Source organism: Cucumis sativus, chromosome 4 (assembly GCF_000004075.3).
Source record: "Cucumis sativus cultivar 9930 chromosome 4, Cucumber_9930_V3, whole genome shotgun sequence".
Classification (NCBI taxonomy): Eukaryota; Viridiplantae; Streptophyta; class Magnoliopsida; order Cucurbitales; family Cucurbitaceae; genus Cucumis; species Cucumis sativus.
Window position 1 is genome coordinate 8,444,996 of NC_026658.2, and position 17,199 is coordinate 8,462,194.

The window sequence follows — 17,199 nt, forward strand, 5'->3', positions numbered from 1 at the left end:
TTGGAGAAGAAAAAGAATGAGAAATTATTTCCTAAATTCTTTGGGCCTTATATGATTTTGGAAAGAAGGGGTGAGATATGGAGTATTAAAAAAAATCAAGCTATGCAATAAAATAAAAATGAGATATTTAATGAAACATAAATATGACATGCATTACACGTATTAAAAACTAGTATTTACAAAATTCTAAAACAATGTGAAAAAACGATTTTGTACCCAATCTAAATGATCATGTACAAAATCTAAGCGATCTATTAGTAATAATAGTCTATTGAAAATAGACAACGAATCGTTTAGATATTTATACATGAATATTTAAATTTTATATCAATATCGTTTAGATTTTTTATGAAAAAAAAAAAAGAGAGATGAAGAATGAAAAAAATTGCAAATAGGAAAATATGGAAGATGAATAATATGAGAAAAAGAAGAATAAATTGGAAAAGAAAAGAAAACAAAAAACTGAAAAATCATCTCATAGTAATCGAAATCTAATAACAGATAATAAAATTTAAAAAAAGAGAGATAATAAAATTTAAAAAAAGAGTAATTAGTTGGCTGGACCTTTGTTAGATTGTTATACAAACCTAGTTTCCATTTTGAACACTTGTAATCGTGTAAATGCTATTTGTAGATCATTCAATTAAACTATCTATAGATAGATAACCACGTTCTTTTACACCAAAACTAAACTAATTAGAATTAGATAAACATTTTGAGTGATTGACTAGAAAACACCTAACAAAAATCACTTTTATCACCTAATTCCTCCAAAATCAATTAAATCACTCCCAAAACACTCTTAAAGAGTCACTCCAACTTCATATCAAACCCCCTAAGATTACCTCACAATTAATAAATATGAGGCATATTAAACTTGTAATATTCTGTAAATATAATTTGTAAAATTTATAGAACATATTTGTTTAAAGTAAATAAAAAATGATAATTAGCCTTCATAATTTACATTAGGCATCTTACCACTAAACCATTAGAAACCATGCTATACATATACAGGGGTCAAAATTTGCTACGGCTAAACTGATCCAAAATCTTCTTGCAACATGGAAAATTATACATGAAACATCTCGAGCGGACGTCATCTGCAAACCTGTGTAAAGATCGGGATTTAGCATTGGCATAATCAAGGTTTAGTTGTAAGAATAGCAGTAGATACATGAAAAGACAGCAAGCAGTTATGCAAGGGCATCTAAGGTGAAAGAGTAATTTACACAATTACAAGTGTCCAAAATGAAAACTATGAAAGTTTTTTTAGGGCAAAGAACAGCTGCAGCCATTAAATTTTAAAGGAAGCTCTGCTTTACCACCGTTACATCTTTGCAACCGTTGCTGCAAAAGCCATAACCTAGTTTCAAATGCTTGAAGCACATCCTTTAATCTTGTCCAATATTGGTTAATGAATTTTATAGAGTAATCACTTCTGTTTGCTCGAGTCTTTCAAAACTAAAGATTGAATCTCATACAATTAAGACTCTGTGTGTATATATATAGGCTCCATTTTATCCAAACACATTAAAGGAGAGAAGGGAAAAAAATTGTTTTTTACACAAAAAAAAAAAAGGAGATGCAGTTAGATTCTTACCAGTAAATACAATGCACACCTTAGCCAAATATATAATTTACTATATTTGAACCATAGAAAGCTTTGGCGTCAGTTTCAAAGTGATGTCACCATAAGGTACATCTTGTTGTACATCAATAAGTCCATAACTCTTCAAAACCTAATGAACAGTGCAGTCACAAATCTTATCAGTAGAAAAAAATAAAGTAATGATTTGACTGTCTATGAAAGAAAGCTATTTACATGCTTAAGAGCGAAATTGACAATTCCAAAGAACCACTAAGAAAGTTTACGTTCAACATAACAAAATACAGTAATCTAAGATTTGCAAATAATCTAATCTGTCAGCATTCATTCTTCTGCAATTTTGAAAACTAGCTCTTTTAACCGTAAAAGATTTGATGTTTCAAGTTGAAATTTAGGCACTTTTCTCCAAATCAAGTATAGAGCATCAAGTTTGTGTAGTTTTGAAAAAGTTACCAGCGTCTCATAGAACATCCGCGCACATAGCTTTCTTCTTTTTCCTTCTAGGATGCCATTCAAAGAAAGATCTTGGTTCGAGTTATCTGAGATTGATTTTATAGGAGAAAGACTCCTTAAATACCGACCTAAAGCCCTGTTCGCATTAAACACAAAGAAAGGACAATTATAACAAGACATTCAGAGTACTTGAAATATTCAGATTGATTTTATAGGACAATTATTCTCTATGTCCTTTTGCTTATGAAACTTTCTTTTTTCCACCCTTGTTAATGAAACTTGTTTCTTACCCGAAAACGAATCAATAAATAGGTTAACTTAGTTTATTTTATATCCATGAGTGTCAGAGCCAACTTACACGCACCTCAACTAATTTCACTGGACAACCCACTTGACCTTACAACATTTGAGTGTCAAGAAAACTCATAGAAAATTAATTCCTAGGTGACCACCATGAATTGAACCTATGACCTCTTATTTAGTTATCGAGACTATGCTTCCTTCATTTTACCACTAGCCCAATCCATGATAATAGGTTTACTTTAATTAAAAGGGTTGTAGAGTGAATGATAGAAAAGTACCTCGTTCTCACTGACAACGAGTCAACACCACGAGTTCCCTGAGATCCTGTATACAAGCAAGTTAAGTCCCAACACCACATCAAAATCCCAAGTTATATAACACACTTAAGAAATATATTTGAAGGAAACATATAAATAATAACAGGAAGTACATTACTTGATTTACCAGCCGGTGAGCTATCTACTTCCAGGAAATAAAGATCCTACAATAATATCTCAGCAAGTTAGAACTTAAAAGGATGAAGAAATGCAAGTGATGATTCAAATCGTTTAATCAACACTATGGCTTTAACTCTAGCAGTTCAAAAGTGGTAATATAACATAATATGGTAAGTCCTAATTCAAAATTCTTGGTCTTGCTTGAAATCATCTCAAATTAATAGTTCATGTATTGAACCTTTAGTAATCAAACTAATTCAAATCCAGAAAATGAAGATGATGACAAGCCATTAAATTATTTCTCAACTTTAATCCAAATATGAATGACAAAAATTATTTAATGTGTGAAGTCTTTTTTTTTCTTTTTTTTGTGGCCATGCTGGTACTGTCCTCTTTTTCTGCTGATAAGAAGAAGGAAGATTGCATTATACTCGCAAGTTACAGAAGAAAATGAAGCACTAATGTTAATAGAAAGACCTACCTCGTCTGCAGTACCAATCTGCTTATCAGAGAGTGTAAGATCTTCTGCACCCAATCCCTCATCAATTGTCCCCGGAGTTTCAAACATGGAGGTTGAAGGTTCAGTTGATACTGGTACAGGGGTAACTAAGCCTTCAGAAGGCCTCGGAGAAGGCATGGGCCTTTCTGGAGAAGCATCTAAGTCTCCCATGGTTTCGTCCCCTCGATTTCCTTCAACGTCACGTATATGTTCAATCTCACCAGAATAGGAAACAGAAGCAGGATTCACAGTGGGTGGGATTCTAGATTGTGGCGAAGAAGAAACTTCTGGAGATGGAGCAACTGTAGGGAGCACAAATGTTTCGCCTGCTGAAGGAATGTTTCCAGCAGGATCAACAGAGCTCGGAATTTCGGTATATGGAGTGGAAGCAACTTCTGGAGCTAGAGGTGGAGCATATATTAGGCCTGATAAAGTCTCACTCGTGGAAGTAACATTTCTTGCATCCCCAAAGTTCTCCAAAGCCTCCTCCAAGGATATTGTACGACATTTTGTAGCAATATAGTCCACATTAAAAATATCTGAGAGATTATGACAAAGACCTGCACACAGATTTTTTATTTCTTTCTGCTATTCAAGGAACTCATAAAGATGTAGAAAACAAAACTACAACAAAAAATCACTTACCAGTGATGGAAGGATGATGGAAAACTTTTTTTTCTCTCAGCTTGTTGTTTAACTTCCATACTTCCAAAGAAGAGCTTGGAATGTTTCTTCTTTCACGTAATAAATCACTGGAATCCTCAAGAGCCTTTTTCATAAACCTGCAACACAACTTTCTATATCAATAATTGATTAAAATAAACAAAAAAGCCAAATGATAGATATCACAAACATACTTATTAGTCAACACAGTAGACTTATCAAAGAACTGTTTTCTCTTCCTCGATCTTGGCCTCGGCTGTTGTGGAGGAGTGGGTTGAAGAACATGCTCTACTGAAGGTTGAACTGAAACAGTGGAGAAGAAAACATCCAAAAATGAGACACCGTTAGTTATTTGCCACCAATTAGAACAACTCCAAATATAGAGCAAATGGAATTGAACTTACTCAATGCCTCTGGTGGAGAAGCAGAAGTTGGAGGTCCGGCACTTTGCTCATGTGGTAATGATGTCTTCGTCGGAGTCATCTTGTCTTCAATGATTGATAGCTTATCCGGATTTATATTCTCATCTATCGGGCTGGGTGGTTCAGATATGACATCACCACCAGGTGGAGACACTATAGGAACATCTTTTGTACTAAAAACAGGGACGTCCCGTGGAACTTCCATTTCTGGAACATTTTGAGGAGACAAAACATCTTCAGGAATGCCCTTATTACTCGGACCAAAATCTTGAACATTCATGGCATCCGTAACTTCAACTTCAGGAAAACTATGTGGCATATTGTCCCCATCATGGCCAGTGTTAAGTATATCTTCAAAATCACTTGGGACTTCAACATCCATAGTAATATCCACATGAGGTGGCGGGATCATGCTGCAAACAAAAAACATGAACAGTCAGCCTGGTTGTAGTCCATCCATTGATCAAGAAAAAGAGTGGATTCAAAAGTATGGGAGTCTTACTCATCTTCCATTGAAACGAACTGATCAGAAGACCCTCCAGGATGTGTTGAGTCATGCATGACATCCTGTGTATAAAATTAAGCAATTTTAATAATGACAATGAACATAGATAAAAGTATAAAAGACACTTAACAAACCAGTGTAAATAATTCTAGAAAGAAAAAAAAGAATTAAAAAAAATGTGAGAGAGAGGAGAGAAGAAGAAGAAGAAGAAGACAGAACCTCCTCAAAAGATATATCTAAATAAGCATCTCTTCCAATATAAGTCTGATCTGCAATGCAATGGTTTAGTTGGTTAATAAGTCCGTATAATATTGAGTTACAGATTATTGAGCAGGGGTGGGATAAATGTGAAAGGGAATCAATGTTCAACCTGCAAGAGTGATCTCTTCCTGACTCTTCATATGAGTATCTGGAACTCTGTTGGAACAAAATCATTGGTGTAAGAGAGATTTCAAATAAATCATATAGTTGGGAATCTAGGGACATTACCCATCATGGTAAATATCACTATCCAATTCCAAGGCATCAAGATCAAAAGTCGCAGGCAAAGTGATAGAATAAAACGGTGCTTGATAAACACTATCAGGCAAAGTGAGTATCGCTGACGCATGCATATGCATTTTTCGTAACTCCATCACCAAAACATCGACATCATGTTTTAAATAATCAATTTGCTTTGAATAAATCCGCACAACACCCAACAGAAGGTAGCTTGACGTCCGCAGGGCAAGAGGAACTTCTCCAAACATGATTGCATCTACGAAAAGGACATCCATCCCAAACAAGAATCAGAGATCATCCAAACTCACAGAAACCATACATGCACTTGAAAACCCATACTTAGAAAATACAAATGGAAAATGGCCAAGAATTTAACAATAAAGGCAGAGAAACCCCATCTTAGTGGGGATGTAAGAGCTCAATACAAATAAAATAAGATACTAACCGACGACAACAGAAATTTTAGTCTTCTCATAGTCTTTCTTGTTCAGACGGTGCTGTAAATGAGCTGCACACCACACGGTCCCTAATGGGGTTTTACGGGCCAACAACGTGTGCGAGTAAAACATTTCTTTTCTCCTCGAAACGAAAACTGCAACAGCTCACATTTTCAATGCAACGATTAAAATAAAGTTGCAAAAATCAAAACAATCAGAAACCTTTACCAAATTACACAGTTCAGCACAAGCAACTTATTGCAAAACATTCCTAGGATAGAATATCAAATCCTATGAAACATTATTTGACTCCTTGTCCAGAACGCTAAGCTGCAGTTCTTACAAAATTATCACTTGATCCTTCATTTGAAAACATTTTGGATAAGCAAAAATAAGAGCAAAAATACTAAATATGCAATTTCCATATCAAGCATTGAAACTAATAAACAAATCGTTGAAAATCTTTTAGTTAAAACATTGTTACAAACAGTACTTTCAAAACCAAAATCTTTCGATCAAATAAGATTTCGAAACTAAAGTTTCAAGCTAAGACTTTCAAGTAGTCTTTCATATAACTAAAGCCTTCGAATTAAAATATCAATACCTTTAATTAATAAAATTGTCGCACTTCTATAAAAACAAAATTTACAATTTTCTATTAGACAAAATTTTCAATCAAACAAAACTTTCAGCCATGTAATTTCATTTGGCAAAAACAATTAAAAATATACAAAATCAATAGTCACATACAACATGCTTTCTCCAAACTACAAACGACAAACAACAAACTTGAACAAATCATAAACTGATTAGCACACTTCAACCGAGTCTGAAATGGTTGGAATCATACTACCCTAATAAAAAACTTCGTAACTGATCCAAACATAACAGAGAAAGAATCCAATGGTTCATAACAGCATTCAAGCACTTCAATTCAATTAAAAAAGGGAATGAAAGCAACAATCTTACTGAAAAGACTCTGAACCTTGGTTGTCGGAGTTTTAGCAAGTCCGAATTCGCAGATCTGGGTAATCTGCCTTGAGGCCAACCAGAGTGTGGTTCAATGCCGAAACCCGTCGAAACGGAGAGAAGCGTCGATGGAAAACGGGGGAAGAGAGGAAGAGAGAGCCGCGGAAGAAGATGATTCTAGGGCTTTTCTTCGGTTTTTTGTAATAAAGATTTTCAAGAATCGTGACTTAAGAATATGAAGAAGACGAAGGAGGGGCGCGGGAAACAAAAACTGGCGCCAATTTCATAGTGTTGTCGACACGTGCCACCGAAAACACCGTGTGCCTGTTTCCTTTTATTTTATTGACGGAATTACCCCTACAATGATTTCACATTTGTTTTACTTTAAAAAGTTTTAATTTAAGAGGATAAACCATAGATTATCACAACAGTTTAATATTTCACAACTAGCTATCTGATATGTTATAATAAAATCATATTTGTTAAATGGTATAATATATACCTAGAACAATTTTGAAAAAGGAAAAAACATACAAAAAAAAAAAAAATAGCTTGAGTCTAATACATGAAACACCTAAAATACCTCAATTACACGTTTTATGTGAAACGCAACTCATCGGCCAACATGCACAATAGTATTCTATTCGAGATAGATAGAGATAACATTCTATCTAAAATAGATGTTGATAGTTGTGCACCACTTTGGTTATTTCTTTTAAGTAGCTAGTTTAGTTCTACTCCTTTTGTTGAATTTTAATTATCATTGTCTATGGTACATCAAGATGCATCAATATGTGTCATTCCACATGATTTAGTTACATAATGATAACACCAGCATGTGAAAATAAAGTGTGATAGTCCTCTATGAGATAGACAAAATTAAAATACTATCTTTATCTCTCTAAGATAGATGGTGATATAGTTCTTTATTAATGTCAATAGGAGATAGACAGAGATAAAATATTATCTTTGTCTATCTGAGATAGATGGTGACAGTCGCTGTGCATTGATTTGGTTATTTTTGTCTGTTATGTTACTGCCTGTATTTTGTGTCCTTTTACATGTTTTGTGCTTCTTTCAATTCTATTAAAATTTGAGGAACCATTTAAAATATTTACCACTCAAGACCATCATAGATCATAAAATATCATTAATAAACTCTAATGTCAATCCATTTGTCAATATATGTATTAAAATGCAAAAAAAAAAAAAAAAAAAGATTACATCTTTGAGTTAATTTGTTCTACTTTGCAAGTTCTACGGTTGTGACCTTTACAGTTACAATTAGAACATGTTGATGAACTTTTTAATTCCTCTACGAATGGAATTCTGGGTCTTTCAACTTGACGTTTAACAATATAAGGTAATGTTTTTATGACATCATATTCAACTCTCCAATCCAAATGAACTGTAACAAGTCAAACACAAGCACTTCATGTTGCTGACAATGTTTCCGCTCTATGATAAAACTTAGTTACATATGTGTATATCACACATAATATTTGTTCTATTACATATTGTGCAATAATAATGTAGGCATGTTTTGCAAACAGAAAATGACAGTAGATACATTTATTCCAAATTGCAGGAAGATTTTTTATAATGGGAATTGGCAAATTGTTGGTGCATTGCATATTTGGATTCAACTTCAATCTAGAATAAACATATGTTTCTAATAATCTTTTAGTCTATGTCTTTTAAGGAAGAGTTAATATCATTACTCGCTCAAATTATTCTGGAAAAAGTATCTACGCAAAACAGGTAAACAATTGTCATTTTTCCTTTTTAGAATGGTGTGCTATCATCCTATCTCTCTCCCGCGTTATTGCATATTTGGTAAATTCATTACATATCTTTGGTATGTGTTGGATTCATTAGATCAAATTCCTATTGTTCATCTGTTAAAACTATGCCTTTCCAGTCATTTTGCGGTAGTGATGCCTCTGAGATTGCTAAATGGGCTTTCACAAAACTATTGTTCATTACATATCTTTGGGGAACAAGCATATGATCGTAGAACAATCAACTTTTATGATTGACTTACTTTAAGTGGGGATGATGTTGAGGTACATTTAATAAATAATTTGTAACTACATAACCAGAAAGCAACAAAGGTTGGATTATATTTGTAAAATAAATATTGATTGTTGCATATCTAGTGTCTAGTGTGGAAATTTAGATTCAAGGGCCTAAGCAATGACATGACCTTGACGGTTCAATTTGCTACTTATCTACTTCATGACTCTTGAAAGGTTTGACTTCTTCTCCTTAAGAACATATTGTTATGATTGCTCGGTTAAAATCTCAATCTTTTTAAAGCATCAACAACTCTTTGTTCTTTCTTCTTGGTGAGTGTAATGATCCGTGATTTCCAAAGTAGGTAGTTGGAGGAAATGGAAACTAGAACATTGCTGAAAAATTTGGGTAGTTTTTTGTATAACTAAGTTGGTTCTCTTTGTTCTTTGGCTATGAGTATTATTCGAAGCATGTTCTTGTGTAGCTAAATTGGTTATTTTTATTCTTGGGGGTCTTTAAAGATTGAATTGAAACCTACATTTGCAACACTTAGGACTATGCTTATGCTTATGTAGTTGCCTTTTTTTATTTCAATTGTACATCCCACTACAAGAAATATGACTTTCAATGACACTTTGGTATTGTCATACCCCGCCTCGCACGCGTTCTTACTCGTCATGCGAGACACGGTATGACTTTGAGTATCTTGACATGTTAAACGTCAAAATACTTGGCTTGAGTTTCTTAAGCTTTGCTTAATTGCCTGGCTTCTTAAACTTAACTTAAAAGACTTTATACTTTAGGCGATATAAACACTTAACACAAGAGATGGAAACAAAGGCAAACTTTTATTACTAAAGTTATGTGATTACAATACTTTACAATAATACATAACAACTCTTAAGCTTAATCTAGATGTCTTAGTATAGTCTTCTCTCGACAAGCAAGCATGTCACCCTTTTAAGCTTGTCACCTTTTCCTTACTTTGACCTTAATGTTTGATACCAGGAAGGTAAAACTTAAAGCACAAGTCAAAGACTTAGTGAGGTTTTTTAAGAAATCCTCTCCGCAAAATAAATTTTGTAAATCATTGATCACATCATATCACTTATATCTTTTCAAATAAACACATCAAATTGTAAGAACATACATTTTACATAAACACACATTAGTCAACAGTCATTCCTTTCGCCAATAACCTAAATCATTCTCTACACAAAGACTCATCATCTCTCGTTTAGACTACTGGTATGGCTTTCTCATCATCAACATTCAATAATATTTTGATTCATTCTTTGTTGCTCAGGCCGAGACGCAATACACATCTTTTTTACATTGTTCTGCCTCATTTCATCATGCAGACATCTTTCATACACACGATTGCCTTTACTCTTTATGTGCACATAACATTTAGCTCTATGGTAGAAAGCAGACTAATGGTTTGAACACCATCTTTCTGTCATTGGAATCACATAAAATATGTTTTGATCATAGTATAAGCTTTTCATTTGAAATCTCTTTGGAAACAATCATTTTGAAATCTCTTTGGAAACAATCATATCGAAATCATCATTCCAAATCAACAAAGACTTTATAAGAAAAGTTTTTACCACATAAACACTTTGAAGAAAACACTCACAAAATCTTTAGCCTTGAGACCAAAATACTTCTTATCTTCTTTTTATTCTCCTTCTTCTTCTGCCGTTGCTGACGTTCCTTCAATATTTTTGTATGTTACATCACTTATCTTCACTCCAGAATCCTTTAAAACAACGATGAAAACAATTAAAAATAAATATTAGCAAACATGAGAGGTAATTAAGTATATGTATGCCAACAATTTAATTAATTTAATAATAATTACCTCGACAGAACAACCTTGATTATTGGGACAATAATTTTGATCGATTAAGATTGGATGTTTAACATTATGCATAGTTATATTTTCAAACACAACATGTTTTACGAAACCATTGCTAGACGTAGGCGATGTCTTTATCCTCACACCATTATCTGATTTTGTAAACACTGTATTCATCAATCTTATATTTTCAACTCCATTTTCATTGACCTCTTTTCCTAGGCTCCCGATACTGCATTAATTGAAATTATTATCATATTATTTTATTAACTCAAAAAAAAAAAAGATTACCGGCCATCATTTTAGTGTGTGCATATATTAGATTTGTTACCTTACACCATGGCGGGCCCACATTTAATATCACTCATAAACAAATTATTTGTTCCATCACCAATAGAAATGCAATCATCTCCCGTTTTAATGGTAGTTCAAGAGATGGTTACAGCAGTGGAGGATTGCACATGGATGCCATCAGTATTGGGGCCTTGGTCTGGAGCCATTATCTTCACATTCTTGACCATCACATTGTTGCAACTATTGATCACAATATGAGTTTGTCGAGTGTTGATTGATCTTAGTCCACTAATTATGACGTTGCTTGCCGAATTGAATGTTATTGATTGTATTTCATTTGTTAAAACAAAAGAAAACATGTGTTACTATACATATATATATAAATAAACATGTCACAATAAATTTTAAAAAATACACTTGGATGCTTTTGGATATATAGTAGCTTACTCAGGGTGTGTTGTTTGGAATAATACATTTTCAAGTTTTAATTTAAAAAATGAAATTTTAAAAAGATCAAAATGTCCCATGTCTACTACAAAATAACTTTTAAAATGCATTTAAACCCCTTTCGTTTAAATAAAAATAAGACGTTTGGAAAGCACTTTTTTTCTCAAATTAATATCTAAACAAGCTCTCAATTGTAAAGTTAGTATGTTGGTCAATTTTTGGGTAAAAAGTAATATTTTTGGTGTTTTTTTTCTGCTTTCTAATGAAGATAGTCGATGTGCAGTTTTGGAATTCAATAAAGTATTGAGTAATTAACACGCATACCCTTGCTCCCGGGGGACATTTTTTTCCAGAGCCCTTGCAAGCCCAATAGTCGGTGCCTTTTCCATCAATATTGCCACCGATGAAAGAAATTCCATTAACTTTGGTGAACAAAATCCAATACCTAGAATCTCCAAGAGCATTATAGTCAAGAGGTGCCACGAGTGTTCCATTCAATTGAAATGTAATGTTGCTGTTCTTACATGGACCTCTAAATGTGATGGATGTAAGCAAGAACCTTCCCTTAGGGACGTTGATGGTGGATCGTGTCAAGGAGCTACATGCAGACATCCACGCTTTCAGAAATGATTGGGTTGAGTCAGTTTTTCCATCCGGTTTTGCACCGAATGTTATCACATTGTAGTTGCCTGCACTTGAAATTTGAATGAACAAATGGAAGAAGAGAACGAAGACTAAACTTTTTGTTGGGTTGGCCATATGTTTTATAAAGAAAGATCTCATAAAGTTGGGAATTAAATTGTGTTAATGATGCATGGCAATAGGGATGTGTTTTGATATATATAGTGTACTTGTGCAATGAAATTAATAATGAATTAAAACATTGATAAAAAAGAAAAAGTGAAATGAAAGAAATTGGATATGCTAAGTAAGCAGGCGGCTGATGTATATGCGGTGGTTTGATTCAGATGAAGGAAATCAGCCAGGGTCTTGATGTACGGCCGCTATGTTCATGCATTTTCATTAGATGCTCTTCTTTTTGCACGAAAATTGGTATTCATCCAATCTTGTGTTTGAGTCGTTGCTACTCAAATAATAATTAACTATTGTTCCATGAAAACAATAACACTATCCTTGCTCATGGTATCAATCTTATATTATATGGGTTCATCAACCGGTTCTATTTTGATCTCTAAACTTTTTAAAATGTTTGTTTTAGTCCTAAACTTAAAAGAAAAAAAGAAAACATATTTTGATCTCTACTATTAGCATTTTGTTAAGAAATGGACTTTTATGTTTGGATGACTAGGATATCAAATAAAATAATTAAAGAGTTCTAAATTTTAGTAAGAACAACTCAAAAAGTCGTCGTTTTCTAGATTTTGATAATGGTCGCCATTTAGGATATTGTCATTCTATTTCACTTTCTTAACTCGTATGCTTGATGCAATTCATCAACATATAAATTTTTTAGTGCATCAAGTTTGAGATATTTTGTGATTCATTGAGGTGCTTTTTTTTCATCCTCCCAGTCATTTATTCTTTGTTTTGTTTTGTTTTTTTTTTTTTTTTTTTTTTGTGATTCATTATGCGAATATTTGTTTAAAATTTAGTAGAGTTCATTTCATAAGTGTTAGTATTTATTTTATGTTTCTAGTTTATTTTACATTGTCATTGATATTAAACTACAATATGTTCGTTCTATTTTATTTTTCTTTATTCTACTTATTGTCATTTTTTTATGGTTCGAGAAATAAATAAATAAAGGGTGAGGAGTCCGAAAGAGATACGAGAGATTTAAGTTTTGGAGAAAAAGAACAAAATTAGTTTTAAATTTGGGTTTATTTAATTAAAGTGTATTAATTATATTTCTACGTTCATATAAAAGATTTATAGAATAAAATAACAAAGTTTATTAGATATTTATGAATTTAATTAATATGATGAATATATAGTCCAATCACCTAAATATAAATGATCATGTCATCGTTTAGTTAACTTTTAACAAAATTCTAACAAAAATAATCAAAGTATGCATTTTTTAAAAGTTTGATAACTAAAACAGACATGAAGTCGTTCAATGACCAAAATGAACAAATGCAAAGCTCATGACCAATTTAACCTATCGTATTTAACAAATTTATCACATTAATAAATATTATATTACTGACCACATTTAAAGATATAAATAATACATAGGGATAGTTACAAATTTAGCAATTAAATTCAAAATAATTAAGTATATAGCAATGTTTTTAAAAAATTGCAAATATAGCAAAATTTGTCAAATTCTATCAATGATAGAGTCTATCACTGATAGATCATATTGTAAAAATTGGTCTATCACCGATAGATCATACGAGTCTATCAGTGATACAAGTCTATTAGCGATAGTTTTGCTATATTTGCAATTTTTTTAAAATTTTGTTATATCCTTAATTATTATTCCTCAAATGGTCACTCATTACAGTTACCCTGATATATATATAATAAAGGTCCAATCATGGAACTTTTTATATTTTAAGTACCTTGAAACCGAAGACGCTGTCACACGCATAAGTCTCTATTTTTTTTTTTATTGTTTATTAATTATTAATCTCTTTTCCATAGATAAGTCTCTACCAATTTTAACTTAGAATATATATCTTATATTGTCGCTCATTAATTATCATGTTCATTACTAGGATACCTACCTTTGTGAACACAAGTTGGCACTAACTTCAATTTTTTTACGTGAAAACTAGTTGCGTGTACATTGAACAGCATCTATTTTTATACAGCATAGATTAAGGTAGTGCACCAGAGGAGCTCCCCTTCTATCATGTTCATCATTCAAACGTAAATAAAAGCTCTTTATTTCTTCGTACAAGAGAATCTTGATTTTCAAATATAAGAACAACGACACTTTTCCTCATTGAAAACAAAACAACAAATACAAACCACGTCAATCAAAAGACTTACATGCTTTGGGTTTTATCTTCACTAAGGTTGCATTCAACGTTGTTATGCACATCTCATCTCACACACAACACCAACCAACCCTCAGACAACCAAAATTTTTACTAAAAAGGAATGCTAAAAACAGAGATCCCGAAAACATCTCCTTCAGAATAAAATCATATCTTCTACTTTAAGAGAAAAAATTTTCATAACCGCGCCAAAAAATATATTTTTAAAAACATAATATTCTTCCCACTTCACATAAAAAACTTTTTGCCACGTCAACCAACATGAAGATAATTGTGAAAAAATGTAACTACCACTAGCCCATGCATCTTCTAACAAACTCTCCCTTGGGATTGACTTCCTTTATTTGTTTAAACATGTATATAAAGATAGAACTAAACACCTAGAAGCAACAAAAGCCAACAATAAGTAGTTCAATTTAGAGAGAACAGTTAGAGTAACAAAGAGAATTACACTTCTAAAAAAGACCCACTCAAGAGAAATACACATGCAGAAATAAGAGAAAAAGCAACATCAAAAAAATTAAAAAGACAAACAACCCCAAACCACACAATAGTACCACAACAGCAGCCTTTCAACCTTTTTAGATTCCAACTCAAAAACATACAACCAACCACATAACCACACTCCACCTTGCATGCTAACAAAGAATTAGGAAACAAGAGGAGAAAACCTAGAGGGTCTTGAGCCACAGTTAAAGAATACAGGGCTTGAAGGACAAAATCAATGACAACTCTTCAACTGGTAAGATCTGCTATAACCTCGTTCTAATCTTGAATGGAAACACTCAGAGACCGAGACTCATAAGATAGGAGTTGTGTAAACCCTAGTTCTTGAGCTCCCTAAAAGTATTAAGTGTTAAATGTTATGAGAAGCTTAGTGTTGTTTTTCTTTGTTAGGTGTGAAGGGATAAAAGTCTATGGCAGCACAAGATTTTAAAGAATCATTACTCAATTTAATTTGAAAATCCTAAAATTTCAGTACATTGGCAACATTTAGGATCAAAATTTTAAATAAAAAAACTAAGCATGCTTTTAATTCAAAAGATACAAAAAACTTACTCTTGTTGACATTTATGAATCTACAATCCACCAAATTAGGGACACTACCCATCAGAGACCTTCCTATCCTCTGAGATGAGATTGGTTTATGGGAACCAATCAGAATGCAAAAAGATTTAGAGAGAAACTATTTTGCATAAAACCAAAACCATTAGTTTAATTCATTCATTAAGAAAAACATTTTTTCTTCTACGTATTTATAGCTCTCTCTCCTTTATGGAGTAGAGAGACATTTTTTCTTCTACATATTTATAACTCATTTTCCTTTATGGAGTAGAGAGAATTATGAGATTCTAATAATTTAAAAAATATTAAATTAATAGAAATTTCAAATCAACTAATTAATTAAATCATATTTCACTAAATAAATTTAATGAACATCTCTTCAATATCTTATTAATTTAATTAAATCAAACTTAATTAAATAAAACTAGGTTAAATTAATTAATAGTTAAATTAAATATTTTATATTTAACTTAAATTAAATTTAAATCATTCAAAGTTTAAGTTTCTCCTAACCAATAATTTTAATATGAATCTAATTCACGTTAAATTAATATTTGAACTCATTCAAATATTTTATCTCAAATTATATCCAAAATTAAATTTATATAATAAAGTTTGATTAAACTTTTTATTATTATATATTACATTATACTAATTTCCAAAGTAAATTTATACATTTCAAATTACAACTAATATAAATAAATCACATTATTTTTTACAAGCTAGAAAGGTAATGTAAGGGAGCTACAAATCAGAAGCTACAACGGTATGAGATTAATTGGCTAAACTCATTAGCAACATAAATCAATATTTGTTAAGTGTGTGTACTCCACTAAAGATTTACAATTGAACTTTTCTCATTATAGATATATTTTTGTGTCCACGAATATAGACCAATAACAGTAAGTTAGTCATTCACGAGTGTTCGTAACACCAGCTGGGTCAAATTATCATTTTACCTCTAGGTTACCTCTAGTCCTTAAATATCATGCTCATCTAATGAACAACCTGTTTATGGTTCAACCAATAAACAGAAACCCCTCTCATGCCATAGAGAGGGTACAGACCTTTGTTCAAGTCCCGAATATACCATTTAAGGGAACACTCATCTATTTACCCTAAAGTCGAGAATGAGTGTATTTCATATTGTGTAATTATGTTCCTAGCTCCCCACTCGATCTTGTCCCTAAATGATAAGCATATTGAGTTGGCAATCTGTCACTCTCACACATACAAATCAAAAGATAATCCCTCGCGAATAGGAGTTCATAATTCATTCAGGATATAGATTAAGTTACCTAGGTCATCCTAATGAAATAGAAACCTAACTAGTTAATAGAGTTACATCTAATGGTTCCCATTTCATGGTTTGGCAACTCATTGCATAAGATACGTTCACTCGCATGTCACATACACGAACTCGTTGGATCATTATGTTTGTATCAAATACAAAGTGAGTTGTATCCATAGTATTATCAGGATAAGGTACCCAACCTTATCCATGTACTATAGACCATTTAAGTTGATCTCGAACATTGATCCCTAATGTCTCTACACATTGTTCAAAACTCATCAGATAACTTAAAATGTTAGTTTATTGGTTTTGGGTCATTAAGACAAAACTAATAACATAATCAATAACATTTATTAAAATTACAATAATAACACTTTATTAATGACGGTGAATGAATTATATCTATAATCTACGAGTTTTAGGATATAAATCTCAACAAGGTGGACAAGAGAAGA

The 17,199-nt window shown here is 32.2% G+C and overlaps 1 protein-coding gene and 1 pseudogene across 2 annotated transcripts; both read right to left on the reverse strand.

The window, feature by feature from the left end:
- Positions 1-688: 688 nt before the first annotated feature.
- LOC101212669 (sister chromatid cohesion 1 protein 3) lies at positions 689-7,042 on the reverse strand. 2 transcript variants are annotated; one of them, XM_011655123.2, is made up of 15 exons: positions 6,815-7,042; positions 5,838-5,984; positions 5,381-5,648; positions 5,262-5,308; positions 5,111-5,160; positions 4,889-4,953; positions 4,369-4,799; positions 4,159-4,267; positions 3,947-4,083; positions 3,284-3,861; positions 2,801-2,846; positions 2,644-2,689; positions 2,063-2,198; positions 1,604-1,742; positions 689-1,111 (listed from the first exon to the last, which is right to left on the reverse strand). In XM_011655123.2, the coding sequence occupies exons 2-14, from the start codon at positions 5,959-5,961 to the stop codon at positions 1,644-1,646; spliced, it is 2,136 nt and encodes a 711-aa protein (XP_011653425.1). In that variant the 5' UTR covers positions 5,962-5,984; positions 6,815-7,042; the 3' UTR covers positions 689-1,111; positions 1,604-1,643. The 2 variants fall into 2 exon arrangements, with proteins under 2 accessions (XP_011653425.1, XP_011653424.1); XM_011655122.2 differs by having other exon boundaries at positions 6,799-7,042.
- Positions 7,043-10,495: 3,453 nt separating this feature from the next.
- LOC105435355 lies at positions 10,496-12,175 on the reverse strand (annotated as a pseudogene).
- Positions 12,176-17,199: the final 5,024 nt, after the last annotated feature.

What these genes read in the sequence shown, in the direction of transcription:
- LOC101212669 (XM_011655123.2), bottom strand. Translation starts at nt 5,961, where the DNA reads ATGTTTTACTCGCACACGTTGTTGGCCCGTAAAACCCCATTAGGGACC. An exon ending in TCTACTGTGTTGACTAATAA is followed by an intron (nt 4,084 to 4,158) that starts GTATGTTTGTGA and finishes GTTGTGTTGCAG; the next exon opens with GTTTATGAAAAAGGCTCTTG. An exon ending in CCATCATCCTTCCATCACTG is followed by an intron (nt 3,862 to 3,946) that starts GTAAGTGATTTT and finishes ATCTGTGTGCAG; the next exon opens with GTCTTTGTCATAATCTCTCA.